This window comes from Doryrhamphus excisus, linkage group LG6 (genome assembly GCF_037039965.1).
Source record: "Doryrhamphus excisus strain RoL-2023G ecotype Guam linkage group LG6, RoL_Dexc_Guam_v1.1, whole genome shotgun sequence".
Classification (NCBI taxonomy): Eukaryota; Metazoa; Chordata; class Actinopteri; order Syngnathiformes; family Syngnathidae; genus Doryrhamphus; species Doryrhamphus excisus.
Genome location: NC_136362.1, coordinates 15,090,577 through 15,107,535, shown reverse-complemented (window position 1 = coordinate 15,107,535; position 16,959 = coordinate 15,090,577). Strand labels below are relative to the sequence as shown.

At 40.1% G+C, this 16,959-nt stretch overlaps 1 protein-coding gene across 4 annotated transcripts in view; it reads right to left on the bottom strand.

The window, feature by feature from the left end:
* agap3 (ArfGAP with GTPase domain, ankyrin repeat and PH domain 3) overlaps positions 1-16,959 on the bottom strand; it is a 139,138-nt gene that overhangs the window by 37,042 nt on the left and 85,137 nt on the right. For 3 of the 4 annotated variants that reach the window (XM_058069016.2, XM_058069017.2, XM_058069015.2), the window contains exons 9-11: positions 13,003-13,086; positions 8,312-8,416; positions 5,196-5,367 (exon numbers count right to left, since the gene is read on the bottom strand). In XM_058069016.2, coding sequence (XP_057924999.1) covers positions 5,196-5,367; positions 8,312-8,416; positions 13,003-13,086 — 361 coding nt within the window. Of the gene's footprint in view, positions 1-5,195; positions 5,368-8,311; positions 8,417-13,002; positions 13,087-13,106; positions 14,776-16,959 lie in introns of those variants that run through there. The other variant, XM_078791526.1, reaches the window with a different exon arrangement.

Here is a 16,959-nt window from a genome sequence, read left to right as displayed (position 1 = left end):
AATACGCAAAAGGTGCATCCACAAATATACAAACATGTACCAAATTTTAAATAAAAAACAACACTATCTCTAAACTGCCCGGTCAACTTCACACTAGGCGGTGCCATTCATACAGAAAAGGGACAATGGAAAAATGTCAGCTTCCTGGCAGTTTATATACTGTATGAAAGATGCCAGGGATGCATTAACACTAATTACAGGCAAGTGTAGAATCAACATGCTTTCAAAGCTTTTCCAAAGGTATAATTATCAAATATTGATACTTTAAAGGCCACCTTTTTCTAAAGTTTGACATGCTAAAAGAAAAAAAAACTGGAAGATAATGACAAAAGAGCTTCGTCTGCTATTTAAAATTCAACAATCACAACCTAATTGTCAAATTGGATGCTAATGATAAATGAATTATACATGGCTGTACCCATTAGTCCCCATGGACCACTCCTGCATAAAGGGGGCGATAATGTAATTACAGTGGAGAAATAATCAGCTTGTGGCATTCAAAAGAGCTAAGGGCTCCAGCCAGGCCCGACCTAGACGCATTCTAGCAAGTTCCTTAGCAATGGGGGCACTAATAAACAAGCCAAGGGCAAAACGATCAGGTTAGGAGCTGAGAATTACAGGTATCGGTGAAGGCAACATAGGGGTTAATCCCAAACAAGATGAACATGAATGCAATAATAATAATATAACAATACATGATTACATCTGCTTTTTCATGCAATTATTGATCAACAGATTTGCTATATTAGCATCGCTGACATCATGCCATCTAATTAGAATCAATCAAGTATAATCACTTTTTACAGCAATATATTTGATTCTATGATTTAACCTGGCTCAGTTACTATTTTTAATAAGGTATTATCCATCATCTATTATATGATAATCTACTCAGTACAATGTTTCTACTCAGTACTACTCAGTACTTATCCTCATTCATTAAAATGTAATTTAACATACATATTGTGCTGATTTATTACTACACAACGTTACTGTCAATTTCTGTTCTTTTGTTACTGAATTAAGTTAACTTTACTAACATTATTTTATCCATTCTGAAAATTGGTAATGTGGTATATATTAAAAATAAGACGAAAAGACATTTTTGAGGCACAGAGAAGGATTAAATAAGATCTGATTCTTCCTACTTCTTTTCAGACGTGTGGAATTGTGCAAGTGCAAATGTGATGGTCTTCAATGTAACTTTTGTTTGTTTTTTATGTTTGACATCATTGATCATTACAATTATAAAAAATACAGTATTGGACAGCAAGAAAATGATTCTGCTTAAAAATATTGCAATAAAAAGTAATAAATGTTATGCAGTCAGGTCATGGTAGTGTGTATGTGTGTGTATCTGTGTGTGCGCGTGTGTGTGAAAGCTAAGTAGAAGCGATGGATTAAGCGGGAAGCGGCGCCGCCTCTCTTCTCTTTAGGCCGAGGCCGTCAGCGGGTTGATGAGCCGTGACGAGGCCCGACCCTCTGTGGAGTTGTTGCCATTATGTACAAGTATTGGCATAATGACGCATTCATGCTAATGCGGGCTGGGCAGCACATCATCTGCCTGTGTGTAATACACCACTATCATCATCATCAGCATCATCATCATTCCCACCAACAACCTGTCCTGCTATGTTCTCCCACTCCGACCCCCACATATTACCATATCATCTACTATCACAGCTATCCCTTGTACACCACAATTAACATTGCTTATTGTTTGTTTTGGTCATTAGATTTACTCTGACAACATTTATGCAAATCTATCTACAGCCCCGATGGCAAAAGGTGAATTTCCGCAAAGTAGGATTCAATATTAATAAATTGAATATTTTCATGGTGAGAGCATGGAGGACTTGCTTATGACTTTCTAAAAAATTTTTTTTAACCTTATTAGAGCCATGTAGACATGAAAGAACACTCCTATCATCACCTTTATATTTGTATTGTCCAGTATAGTAAACATGATAAGCAATAATAAGACATAAATAATAACTCACCGTAAGTATTGGGAAAGTTCCTTGTTGTATTATTTTGAACGTAATGTGGGTCGATTGCCTATCATCCATTCTCACTGATGTTTGTCACTTGATCGATGTACAGGACAGCCTGTCTAACATCAATCTGCCGTACAATACTGAGAGCCTTGTTCACAGACCCCGCTTATGCTCAGGCTATGATGTTTTAAGTGACACAAAGATGGCTATCATTTTAGCAATGGCCTCCAATGTATTTATTCTAAATTTAAAAATAGGTTTGAAGCGGACAGGCGAGAAGGACAAAAACTAGGGCTGTCAATCGATTAAAATGTTAGATTGTGATTAATAAAATTTTGTCTACCGTTAACTCAGAATTAATCACATTTAATTGCAGATAGAAATAAGTTATTATCTATAATAAGTCGATTGTGGTAAACGATTCGATGTGCCACTACAATATAATTACATAAAATTTTATGTAAAAGGATATCAATTTCGGAACAATGGGCTATTATTTAAAACAATACAGTCAGCAAGCATAATGTTGTATTACTATTTATTATTAGCATATTAGCTTAAATGTACACAATCATTCAGCAAATGCAAGCTCAAAATAAGCTTTATTCATGATAGATGATTGTGAGTAAAAAAGAGCGTTGAAAGAAGTTAGGGATGCTCTGAACACTTGGTGTCAGAGAGCTTTTTCTAACACTGGCTCCCTGTGATGTCAGAGGGAGCCGGGCTTCCTTATATGGGCATGCACTATAGGCCAGATACGCTGAAACACTCGTATAACAACAAAATTAGAAGTGGGGTTCAGCAGCAGTCCTGAAGTACTTGGGAGTGTGACCGGAGGCAGACCATGGGTGGAATAAATTAAAACAGACCGTTTTGGAAATCCAAGGAAATTCATTCATTGATTCATTTTCTACCGCTTTTCCTCACGAAGGTCGCGGGGGTGCTGGAGCCTATCCCAGCTGTTTTCGGGCAAGAGGCGGGGTACACCCTGGACTGGTCGCCAGCCAATCACAGGGCACATATAGACAAACAACCATGTACACTCACATTCATACCTATCGACAATTTGGAGTCGCCAATTAACCTAGCATGTTTTTGACCTAGCATGCACGGGGAGAACATGCAAACTCCACACAGAGATGGCCGAGGGTAGAATTGAACCCTGTTCTCCCAGCTGTGAGGTCTGCACGCTAACCACTAGACTGCCGTGCCACCCATCCAAGGAAATTATTATTATTTTTTTGGAGTTACTAAATCTTGTCGTTTCTCATTAATAAAAGTAGAGACTGAGGAATATTGTAGTAATACTGCACTCAGAACAAAGATACAGCAACATGGTAAGCTCGACCAATAAGCAGCAGCGGTAGTATCTGCTTTAGAAAAGCACCAATAGCAAGTATGGCAAGTAAGTAGCGGGAAGTGAAAAAGAGCCAAAACAGTACTTTCTTGTCTCGTCCACAGGCTTGATTAAAAGTGACTATGCCTATTAATGCTTGCATGGCACGGCATGTACCTGTCGCTTGGTGACACCACGCGAAGGATCGCATTTAAAAAAAGGTTCCGCTCAGCAGCCAGCAGAGGAATTAAACCTGGCCGCCTGGCAAACTCGTGGGCGCTCTCATCCTCACATTTACTCTCTTCTCATCATCTTCCCGTCTAGTACTCATCCTCCCCGCCCCTCCTCGCCCCATCCTTCTTCTGGCGGTGATTATAAAGGTCTTTAGATCCAAAAGGGACAAATGAATTACCAAAGGCAAAAGACAAGGCTCGTGATTTAGGCGCCATGAATGAGAAATTACCCCTTTGTTCCCATCATCAATTGCATGTCTAATGAAATCAAAACCCTGATCGCATAATCAGAAGAGGGTCCTCCACCCGGAGAGAGACCTGATGTGATTTGTAACCTTTCTTTTGCTAAGTGGAGATTAAGGCGCATCGCCCTTACATTGTTCAGATGAGATGCGCATGGCAACTGATAATCTTGGGAGGAAGCTTATGTTAAGGCAGGAGTGTTCAAAGTGTGGCTTGGGGGACTTTTGCGGCCCACAGCTATTTTTTATTGGAATGTAGCAGATTCTACAAACATAACATGCAAAATAACGTATTGTGTAGTGTGTTGAGAAAAAATGTCTGCTAATACCACAAATCTTTTTCTGCATATTTAAGTATATCAATCTGGCTGCTCTCAGTGGGTACAGAGCTTGGACACCAGCCAGTCTATCCCCTCCAAAAAAAAAAACTCCTTCTCAAAGACAGAATGACCCTGCCTGCACGTCCTCTGCTCCGTAAACTCCTACATATTCTCAACGTTTGACTAATTGATCCACTTAGTGGCAGGACAGCGCCAAGGGTCCCTGCCCTTTTGGCTCAGCAGATTCCCCTCTTCCTGGCTACTTGGCTTTAGCCCGAGCTCACAGAAACACAGTAGCACTGAAAGACCAACCTCCCTGCTGGGGGACAGCTAATTATTATTAATTACTCTTTAATGTCCAATCACTGCTTTAGCCAGCTGCTCAATGGGAGCTTTATTTTTAAACCTCAACCTCCACCCTGATGTTTGGATCGCAGCCACCAGTGAAGACATAACTAGGACATAGGTCGAAGAAACTTATTGCTATTTGCCAACATATCCATTATGTTCAAATGCATCCCAAACGAATGATTACAAGCATTAATACACATCTCACGGTCGCTCGTTAAGGCCTCATTGTGCAAACTATGTACGAGGCAGCTAATTTGCATGTGGGGAACATATGGAGAGTACATAATTAACCTGCTGGGATGCATTTTTTTTTTTAATCGCTAATCATTACCAGGAGAGTACAGTCATGTCACAAAACCTGCAATCCCATTTATTTTCTCATATATGTATATAAATATTATACATTTAGAAAGCGAGTAAGCGCATTAAACTTGTCACTGACTGACTGGCTGAGAGAAGTCACATGGTATCTACCAAATATGGCCCCATTGCCAATAAATGGTTAAGGATTAACATTAATCATTTCATTAATCATACGCACAAATCTAATCTCATTTCATACGCTTTCGTCATTAATATGCATATATTTTTTACATTCTTCAATCAAATATTGATAATTTTCTACTTAATGAAGATTAGATAACCAATTATGTGCTACTACTGCCGCAGACTCATCATCAAACCTTATTCTGCAGCGATGAGGCAATTAACGCTACCTGTGTTCCCGATGCCCAGCTGCAGAGCACTACGGTCCTTGGTCAACCCATTGGTCTTGGGGCTGGCGGTGGGGGCAACGGTGGCCACTGCTCTCGGGGGTCGTTTCCCAGGAACTTTGACCGTCGTCCGAAGCAGGTCGATCTCTTTTCCGTGCACATTTTGCATATAGTCCTACAGGAAGAAAGGAAGACACTGTTTTACTTTTGCATATATACACAATGTTGAAATGTGCAATTATAAACGTGACATAAGATTGTCCGGAACAGATAAAACCATGACCATCACAAAAGAAGAATGGAGGAATCATGGTGGAATAACAAATGAAAAGTCCATGCCCGCTAGATAGTCGCAGGCGATGGAGGAGCATCCCCTATGGCTGTGTGACAGTGGACAAGTCATTAAACATCACCTGTGCCCACACCGCCTCTTTAAACTGCGAGATAATGAACGCAAACAGTCATTTTCTTTCAATTTGTATCGTCAATTTGCTTCAAAGCCACCCGAATGTGGCAAGCCAAGGTGAAAATCATGGAGCTCAGCAGAAAGAGGAGATGTCGGCCTTTGTCGCCCTCCACCCACAGTTTCCTGGCTTTTATTACCATGTCATAAAGCACTCATTTCTCTCCCAAGCCTCCTTGCTAATTACCCAGTGAGCGCTCTCATTTCGTTTTATTGCGGGAATTAACAGCCAGATCGAAGCGTGCAAAGCTATTAAGATGTGTGATTAAGCCACATTCAATTAGTTTCTACAAACAATTTAATTGATGTAGCAGATAGAATTAACAGAAGGTGATTGTGTGGATGGCTTGGCTGGCTGTGAAATTAAAGGATCCTACTCACTCCCATGTTTGTCTCTCTCTCCTTTTTCTCAACCTCCCCGCGCACTTCATCGCTATGCTTCACAGCGCCGAACAGGCTCGGGCTGTTACCAAAGTAACGCGACCCTATTCCCTCATAGACTGCTGACCTGTAATGGCTGTAATGATCAAGAGGTGGCATGTTCAGTCAATTACATACGGTATATCGCTGTCCTAGCATATCTTGGCTAACGACAGTTCAACACTCAATTTGTTCCTATTGAGCCCTCTAGTTAGACACGAGACTCTAACAGCTTGTGATATTTCCTACCAGATGCTTTTAACACCCAAGGATGGGAGAACCAGCGAGTCGATTTGAAACACAATGCAAGCATCACGTAGATCAGGAAACAATTTCTGCATCCATGCGTTTTTTTATAAAGCTTAGTCTCATTAGGACAGCGCTTCTCAAATAGTGGGGGCGGGCCCCCCTGGGGGGGTCACAAGGAAGTGTCAGCAAGAGGCTTTCATTTCAAATAGTACTCAACATGCAAAAACTATGAGTGCTCACCACTGCACTGAATTTAATTCATTATTCATGTCATTTTAAATGTACAAATCACTGCCTTTCAATATATTTTGTGATATATAATTTTACATGCCATTTATCCTGTTCCGGATCAAGACGGAGCTGACAGAGGACAAAATGTGGATGACTGTGCAAAAACAGCTTACAAACAATACTTCGAATTATGACATAATAGGTCTTCAAGAAAAGAGCTGAAAAGAGCTGAGCGTCAACTTTGGTAGGGTAAGAGGACATGCATGTGTATGTTATGCAACCGAACACCTTTGTAGTTCTTCACATGTGTATTTTTAACTGAAAACAAATAAATGCAGTTACCTTTCGGCCTTCCGTTTTCATGACATTGTTTTGGTAGCCTGTACATTTAACACATAAGCTACATTACTACATACAATATACTAAATAATTACATTAATAATATATATATATAATAATGGACCAGTCCAGGGTGTACCGCGCCTCTCACCCGAAGACAGCTGGGATAGGCTCCAGCATACCCATGACCCTAATGAGGACAAGCAGGATAGAAAATGGACGGATGAATAATAAGTTTATGAGTCCTTTTTTAACTTGATTCTTTCAATATACATATTTATGTGCCTTACATTATGATTTGATCACAAATCTGGGAGTTCAGTCTGGAGAGTGATTATAAACTGGCAATTTTTAAAAAATATTTTAATTACAATTTAATTTCACTTTTTAAAAGAACACAATTAATTTAATCCTTAATTTAAAAATACAAACAATAAAACATTAACAATATAAAATAATAATTCAAATAATTACATAATAAATATTATTTGTCCCATGTTGTGAATTCTTCAACAAATAGTATTATATGATTAGATTTATTACACTATATATTAGGTCAGGGGTCACCCATGCGGTTCACCAGGTAGCCCCCCCCCCATTACCACAGGAGGTTCTGCAAGCCTGCTTTTCATTCAGGTTTTCATTTAACAATGTGAGTACACATATTTCAGAATAAATGCATTCTGAAATACAAAATATTTTCCACCAAATATCTTAAATATCCTTTTCCAATAAATTAAATATTACATTTAAAAAATCAATACACTGCATGTGCACCATCAGGTCATACATGTGGAACTGCACTGCATATAAAAACTTAGTTTTTTTATGTACCATTTACATGACATGCATGTTATCATGTTTTTGAACAACATTTTCTACACATGATCGACAAAACCATTCCCATAAACATACTAAGCGATATAAGAAGAGCTATGGAGAAAGACGGCTGTTCCTCCATGTATCATCGACAGCCAGTGGAGTGTTTAAGCTGTATTAGCGGTCCCGGCGGGACCCTGACAAAGATGGATGTGATCGGCCAGTCAGGCTCGGCTGCCACGCGGGGAGAGACATTACAAGTACAAGGCAGCGTGGAGTCGAAGCCGCGGCCATGTCTCCATTAGCAGAAACGAGCACCGCGGGAGGCCAAAGATGACCACCAGGACGCCCCCTTGCTTAACACTAACGCCAGACACTGGCTTAAATAGCCATTATATGGCAATCAGGCTCGGGCAAGTCATTAGCTACGTGTTTGTAATCGACTTTGATGCAGTAGTAAATGTAATCGCAATGTAGAGACAGTGAAGCTCAGCAGTTGGGATGGAGAGGAGAAAAAGCTCAGGAGCTCAGATCAACCACATGAAAGAAATGGGATGTGATGAGAGGAGGAGGGGCTTGCGGGCACGATGAGACTCACATGTAAGCTGGGGTGATAAGTGAGCACGCCGTTATCGCACAGGGTGACGTATTTCTTTTTCCACTCCTTGTTGAGGGATTTGCCACTTCGCTTCAGGAGGATTCCCTGTCAGAGAGCACATAAACACACGGTGAGCGCCAGCCATCAAATGTACGTTAAACACCATAAGCACAGCCGGCGTCATCATTACCACAAACACTTGGAACGACATGAGTTCAGCGGAATTCAGTCAGCGAATGTGTATGAGTGCAATTTTACACTGGAAGTTGATATTTTTCTAGCACAGCAAGAATCACGGAACCAGAATGCTTTAGTCCATGAATATTACGGGTGATTTGGAAACACATTCCACAAAAATGGCCAACCTGATGCACTGAAAAGGCTCTAGTTACAGTGCATCTGTTTAATTCTTAATTTAATAGATAAATGATAGATTTCCTCAAAAGTTTGTGGAGAAATGAGGCTAGGCCAGTAGTGTGCTATTATTTTCTAATGCATGGTGAGTTCCACAAATTCATACATGGCAGGTCTGCACTAATATTGTAAGTCCTCCACTGACTCTCACGTTCTCGCTGGTCCGTCAGTGGCAACATCCCCCACCCGTAAGGAAGTCAACACTTCATTTTGCTGCAAATGGTACATCAGTTGCATTACGTTTGCAAATTTAGCAATGTCAATATTCTAATTTCTGAGTAAACGTGATAAACTAGACATGGGCCGATGCTATGTACTATAATAACAGCTCATGTTGGTGCTATGGTGTTATTCATGCCCATCGTTTGGCCACACAACACACGCCTGGTTTCAACACATTGAGGCCCACTTCCGAATGAAGTGGCCACACGGGACCTCCACTTTCTCTCATACAGCAGGTATAACATGAAGGATCATTGTAGTGGTTTTGAAGCAGTGACTTTTTCTTATAAAGTGGTAACCAGGAACTATATATCATTTACCAGTAACTGCTGACTATTACAAACTTAACCTGGTTAAGTCCCTGAAATTGGTTGTAAATGCATGCATTTTATTGTCTTCCTTTATAAATTACAAACTACTAAATTACGCCAAAATCCTGTGATAACAGACTCTGCAATCATACCAAAGACTTATAGTGACAAATATGTTGTTACAGTGTATTACATATTAGATCTCTATAAACCTGCCAATCAACTGACTATCATCTTTAGTGATGCAAATCTCAGTGTGGTGACCATGTGAACCTTCATGTTCCTGGGGCACCTTCACACCTCCCTCCTGCATTCATATACATAACACGTTGAACTCTGGAAGACCCCTTAAATCCCGGATTAAGGACTGTGATCGCCCCTCTTCAAAGCCCATGCGCCGCCTTTTTCTATTCAACTTTATCAACTGGGGAGGGTATGTGGGTGGGTGTTGGGGGGGTGGTTTAAGGTCCTCTGATGGTTTCCTTATCTGCAGAGTGAATCCACTGGTAAACAATGCAGTTCCTGGGCTGGAGGTGACCAAACGCTGCAGAGAGCACAAGGGCCAGCAGGCTTCTCTGGGGGTTAAATGGTGAGGAGGAGCCCGCTTAATTAGGGGATTAAACCGCTGTGTTTGTGCTTTTACAGCTATAGGGCCTCTGGGGGTGTGTGTGCAAGGGAGGGGGGTGTTTGCTTGACCAAACTTTAATCCCGATTAACACATCAGGAAGGGCTGACCCTCGGTGACCTGGGCACCAGGCTGTTTGCCGACAATCATCCTAATCCCAACCCTGACTTTATGGGAGTCCCGGCTACTGGAAGTCACAACCTTTAATTCGACTACTTCTTCATTGGCGCTTTACTCCAAAATGAAGCAATAAAGTTCTAATATGTCATTCATCAATATAATTTAATTTGGCCAACTGGTTTTACACAACTTTATTATTTTTTTGTTGGATACATTTATATTTATTTCAATTTTTATTAGTAAAGTAAAGTAATCAGACATGCATTAATTTGTGGACAAACTAACAAAATTAAATAGAGTGGGAGCAGTTGAGATAAAAACTCTTTATAAATGTCAGTATTATTATTATACAACTGTTATATAGCATCTACTAGGGTTTGTGGGGAAAATGCTATATTTAATACCAAATAAATGAAAAGTGTATGAATTTTCCCTTAAAAATACTAATTGTAATGACAAAGTAAGTCAAAAGTAGTTTAATTTTACAATTTACAGTTAATTACTTTTTAGTATAAAAACATACACTCACCAGTACGTTGCCTTGATTTTCATTTAATTTTTTTCAACTTTTATTGTGTGTTCTTAAAACAAGCACGACAACGTCCTTCAGCTCATCTGCCAGCCGAGCAGCCCTGCCTTTTCTCATTGCAGTCAATAGAAGTAAATGTAAACAAGCTAATCATATAAAGCAAATGATGCTGCTGCCGCGACGGCCCCCCGGCTCGTGTTTTACACTAAAAAAATGTCATGCTTTTACTGGGGCATGCACTAATCTATATATGCAATCAGAGCGCAGCTTCATAATATTCATCAGCGGCCGTGAAGAGGATCAATAAAGACACCGAGTATGATAATGCAAAAATCATTAGCTGAACGTGCAAAATCATTTTTCTTTTTGCTCTGTCATTGGTCATAAATTTAACGCTTTATATCAGGGGTGTCCACAATGTCAACAAGCTCACTTTTACCAGCTATTGGCATATTGTACAAATAAAATGAATTCATTATTAATGACACATATCATTAGACATGCACTAGTTTGCTTGTCACTTGATGTTTTTGTTATGTTTCTTTAATATATTTCACTTTTTGGACACCCCTGCTTTACATTACTGCTTTAACAGGGAATGCATTGACGTGCACTTTACTGTAGACGTGTCATATGGACACGGAGGAGATAACATCATGTCTTTTGTAGGAACACCATGACACCCTGCTCACTGTTCCTCCCTGCCGACCCTTCATGTGTATGTGTGCGTGTGTGTGTGTGTGTGTCTGTTGGTGCCTCTTCAGCAGTGAGTCCATTGTTATCCTTCCTAACTATTTTTATAGATGGGAGGGAGGAGGGAGCCGGCCTGCCGTGTGTAATTTGGCCCCCAGATAGAAGGAGGGGGGGGTGAGTGGTAATTAAGCTCGAATTGACACTTTGATCCCCCCCCCCCCCGACTGTCCATTTGACTGGCCTGCAGATCTGTTAGTCACACAACTTCCCCTCTCAACACGCCTCTCAAAGAACCTTTGTAGATAAAGAAATTAAGGAGGAGGGTTGTTAGGTAGGTGGTGGCGGTTTGGTGGTGGGGAGGGGCCTTATCTTGTCAAAAAGTTGCCATGATACTCACAGGGTAATTGGACTTTAAAAAGGTGGCGCCCCTATAATGTGTCGCTTAACAATGGCAGGGCTTTACAGGCAAGATAACCTGCTCATCTGGAATGTGCACACCGCTAGAGTGAAATGCATCCTGGTGCAAGCAAAACACTTTCAATCAGTGATTAAAGCACTGATGGTATTATCAAAAGGTGTGTCCAAAAGATTCGGGCCACACTGAAAAGGAAAAACAAAACAAAATGTAGGCTATCCTTTTTAATAAAAGTAATTGCTTAAGTTGACCTACATTAAAGAGTAAACATTTCAGGTTATTCTGGTTTTCCAGGTGTCTCGAGAATCGATGGGCACTGTGACTAGCATTGCTTTTCTCCCGGGATCGTTCAAATATTTTGATTTGGATTCCTGTTTTTTTGATGCCCGCTTCGCTGACCGGAAGAAATAGCCACAAAAACCAACGAAGGAGAAGCCAAGAAGTTTGGAAATGTTTTATGACTCTCTCTTTTAAAAGTACTGCAATGTAGTGCTGTTTGTGTAATATTCAATGTAACCCTATAAACAAGTGATCATAGGCTGAAAAATGTAACTAAAAAACATCTAAAGATCACATTGGAGTACATTTTATATTTTTACATACTTCATCAAAATATACTAAAAGTTTCAGTAAAATCAATAAAAATAAATGACTTGTGTTTTTGAATTATTTGCTATCAACAGTTACAAACTAATAATTTGCTTTGTATTATATTAATTACATTCAATATGTTGTGTTTCTTCTTGCTCCTTTTCAGACATGTCCAATTGAGCAAGTGTAAATATTAGATTTACATCAATGTAACTTTGTTACATATATTTGGAATAAACTAAAACTAAAAGAAAAAAAAATTACTAAAATTCTGCCTTACTATGTATGATTTGTTTCAATTTATTATTTCGAAAATATAGACAACATCCTGACAGCTGTTTCTAATTTGCAATGTTTGGTTTGCACACAAATAGCATACCCATAATGCGGCCCACAACTGCAATATTGAACCACAGTAATAACAATATAATCATGTAAGTATTACAATTTAAACTCGAACATATTTGCAAAAGCTTATGTGAACATGTACATAAACATTTATATATATATTTTTGTGCAATTTATATAAATGTCAGAGATACAGATAAACAAGGGCAAAATAATGTGTATTCCTGTATTACCTGTAGCATTTGAGCCCTTCATCCCTTGAAGATGAATAAGGTATCCACCACTCTATCCTGATAAGCTATACTCTGCTGCCATCTAGCGGGCAGATTAAAACCTGACTTGATGAAACAAGAAGGACAGGAAAAAGGGGCATTATACTTACCCATGTGCATTGTGGGAAAGTGAGTGTGTGTAAATGCTCACCTGTTTAATAGGAATGGCCCTTCCACTGCCTATGCTGTCTGTCTTACTCTCAACGCTCTTTGCTTGTTCGCTGGCTTTCCGCGACTGCAAGGGAGAACGAAAAACACAATCAGGCACCACGGGTCATGCTGTTGTGGTTGTGCTGATGTCAGTGTATGTGTGTGTGTACATATGCTTGTTTGTGTGAGTGTGTGTGCATGCGTGTGTGAGTGTGTGTGTGTGTGTGTGTGTGTGTGTGTCTGGAGTGGAGAGAGTCGCAACATAAAAGTAAATCAACAGAACGAAGAAGAAGCTGGAAATGAACAAGACAAAAAAGCAGACCAGCGTAACAAAGAGCAGTAACACCAACGTGCAGAAAAGGAGACCAAACCAAGACCACAAGAGACACATCTCAACACTGAGGACGACCACAGATTTGAGTCATGACTCAGCCCTGAAACCCCTTTTGGTGATCCTTTTTGCTTCTGTTTTGAGGTGCAGCTTGGGCCTGATAGTGGACCTGCTAAAGTGTAGGATGTTGCTTTTAACATAAGGCATACATGCACCAGGGCTTAGTAAATACACCAACATGTTAAAAGGAGAAAAAGGAACATGGTTGTTATTATTAGTTTTAGTGCATGTTAGCATCAGCTGCCTCCTTTGACCTGCAAGCACCTACAAAGAGACACATGTAATCACACATTTCCTGTAAAGGGGGGAGGAAAAAAAGCATCAAATATTCATGAAATATTGGTTAAAGCTTCCCACCCCGACACAAATAAAAAGATGAGTAAGGACAGACATGTATGGTCTCACTCAGACAAATGTCCAGTCACCCATGAAGAAAGGGAGACTTCAAGTACTCTTTAAATCTTTTTTTTTTCCAACATTTTATTAATATTTTTGTTTTGTTTTGTTTTTTACCATTAGGATGGACTTGTTTTAACTTCTATACAGACACCATACAAAGAAAGTCACAAATTTCACTTCAAAAGATTCAACAGATTGAGCTCAAACATTTGCAAGTTCCCACAAAGTATAGGATGGACAATAAAAGGCATTATTTGTCATATATTCTTGTTATATATGTTTGAGTAGCATTGTAAATAAAATACAATACAAGATATACAGCCAGTCTGTAGGTTTATGATAGAAAAGCCAAGAGTTCATAATCTTTGCAAACGAAAGGAAATGAAAAGGAATGGCTAAGAGAAGGAGAACAGCTGCTAAATCAATAATAATAAATAAAATGTCAAATAAATACATTCATACAGGTCGGTGCAACCTCCCCCTCGCCCCCGCTCACCTCTATGCTCTCATATTTAGTCTAGACTTTATGAAGGCCTTCATAAAAACCACCCAGAAAGCTGCGCTATAGTCTAACTCACAGACTTGCATTGAAAACGCTGTCAAAAAACAAAAAAGAAAGAAAGAAATAAAGGAAGGAAAAAAGTACGAAGAAGAAGAACGTGGCACCTCGAGTCCTTGAGTCCTCGCTTATGGCAAAAAGGCAGTGTGATGTAAAAGAGGGACTTGTGATGTAAAAGAGGTGTGTCCTTTGGGAATGACAGTTCCAACTTGACTGTGCGGTGCGTGTTTTTCAAAATGGCGGGGGGGGCGTTATGTGTATAGGGACATTTCCAGAAGAGTCCCTACAGTCTGTCTCTCCTCATATTGCAAGTTCTAACACATCACCGATGATCTCTTCGCTATTTTTTTTGTCACGCTCTTCTAATTGGGAAAGAGTTGGAAAGCCCTTTTAGTTGAAGAAAAGTTGAAAACAGAAGCACAAATCTGCAAATATCGACAAAAAACAGCGTCTAATTGTGAAAGTGCCGCCGAGCCCGGGTATTACGGAAAATTTGGATTGAAAAATATGGGAATGGCAAAACACTAATAAGTGGATCGGATGAATACTGGACCGTTTGAACTCTGATAGATTAATGTGCTTTTCAACACCAAGAAAAAAGCAACTAAAGAAAGCGAATGTATTAAAAGTTCTTGATAATGGAAGCACTTGGAAGAAAAATGTGTGAACAGCTATGATCCATAACGCTGGACGATGTAGTGAGGGCAGTGAAAAGACTCGTGAATAAAGACGGTTGTCGCGTTTTTCAACTTAGGTGCGTTCACACTCGTTATGTTTGGTTCTGTGAAAAGAAACTGGAACATTTTTTTCTGCTAGTACAGTCCATTTAGAAAACAAGCGTACCGAGACCGTTTAAGAGATGGGTCTCCGTCCGCTTGCAAGTGAACTCTGGTGCAGTTTCATTTATTTGAGCTCACATGTGAACGCTACACTCACCAAAATCAAGAACCAGTGTCAGCAGCAAAAAGCAAAGAAATGACAAATATGTAAAAGAAAAGGCTTTGGAATTATCGTCTCTCTGCTCTTGCCCTCTGTGTATGTGAAACAGTGCGATTTAAAAGTATATTTTAGAAGCTTTTTGTAAAATCTGTGATAGTAAATATACCAGAATATAAAAATAAGCTATGTATTCAACCAGGTTTGGAGTATTTGAGTTATATCACGTAGTATGTTCTTTAAAAGTATATTTTAGAGGCTTTTTGTGAACTCTAAGCTGATAAATACATCAGAATATAAAAATAACCAAGGTAACAGAGACGGCATTTTAGTTTGGAATAATTCGTAATATGTGATGAAAGCTTCCCAAACAAGTCCTTAGTTTATGCATTTATGTTCTTTACTGTGCAATCTTTGGTCCCATCACAAAAATACCAATGCGGATGCTCGGTGAACCACACCAAAGCACGCATCAGGTATAGGTATATATATTATTTTACATTTCTGGTCTGGACCAGAGAACCAAACCACAAGTGTGAACGCAGCCTGAAAGCCACTCCCAACGCCAACGTAGTTCTAAAGCGTATTCGCATCCGTCCAATCTCTCCACCACAAAACAACATGGCTACTTACAAGAGGCTGGTGGTGATGGAACATTACATTTGGACAGTCCGGTTTTGTAAGTAAGCAAACGGTTATGATGTTACCGGGAATATTCACTCCATGAAAGCTGTATGTGTCACCCTGTTAACTGTATACCACCCTCCTCCTCCTCCTTTTCCTCCCATTCCCCCCATCGCTGCTCCTCAGAAGGTCATGAGCTGAAACTCCCGCTCGGCCTGCCACTCCGGCACCCACACCGGGTAGGTGGCGTGCTTCGGCATCTCCATGATGCGGACGGGGAGAGGCACATTTCTCTGGTGGACATGGTTAGTCACTACCTAGCAAGGGAGGGGGTGGGACAGGGAGGGGAAGTCGGGATGGAGGGGGAAGACAACAAAAAAAAGGGAGCTATAGCACACAGCCTGGACTGCTTGGAGGCCGCCAGGCTCCCACAGCAGCCTTTGGGTCACATGGTGAAGGCAGTAAAGAGGATAAAGACAAGGTAGAGGACAGGACAGCAGTTGGGGGACAGGTTGAAGAAGAGACAGGAAGCAGGAAAAGAAGCCGTCTCACCTTGTCTACACTGTCATAAATAAGGGGTACAGCCATTTTTGGACAAATTTCTATTCCATCTATTTAATTGATACGGACTGTCCTTCTTTATAACTATAGTCTTTGTGGCGCTTCTACAACTATACATTATCTCGCAGTTGAGCTAATAATCCTACCCAGGATGGGTATCTTTTAGCTGGAAATGAACCCGAAATTGAAATTGAACCTGAGCTTGCGATCACAATGATTCAAGTCTGCATATTAATTTGATTTCAAATATATAACAACCATGGTAACGCAGTATCCAAAGTACAAAAATACACACAACCAGCAATAAAGCCAAATTTTCGGGGGAATCCAAACACTCTCATCCATGCACATACACTGGCAGGTTTTCACAATGTGGGGATTGGAACAATATAAAATCACTCCTAATAAACAACGTAATCCTCCAACTTACTTTGTCATGTAACTCATACAGAGCAATGAATAACTATATGCCGTGTCTCCAAATACCG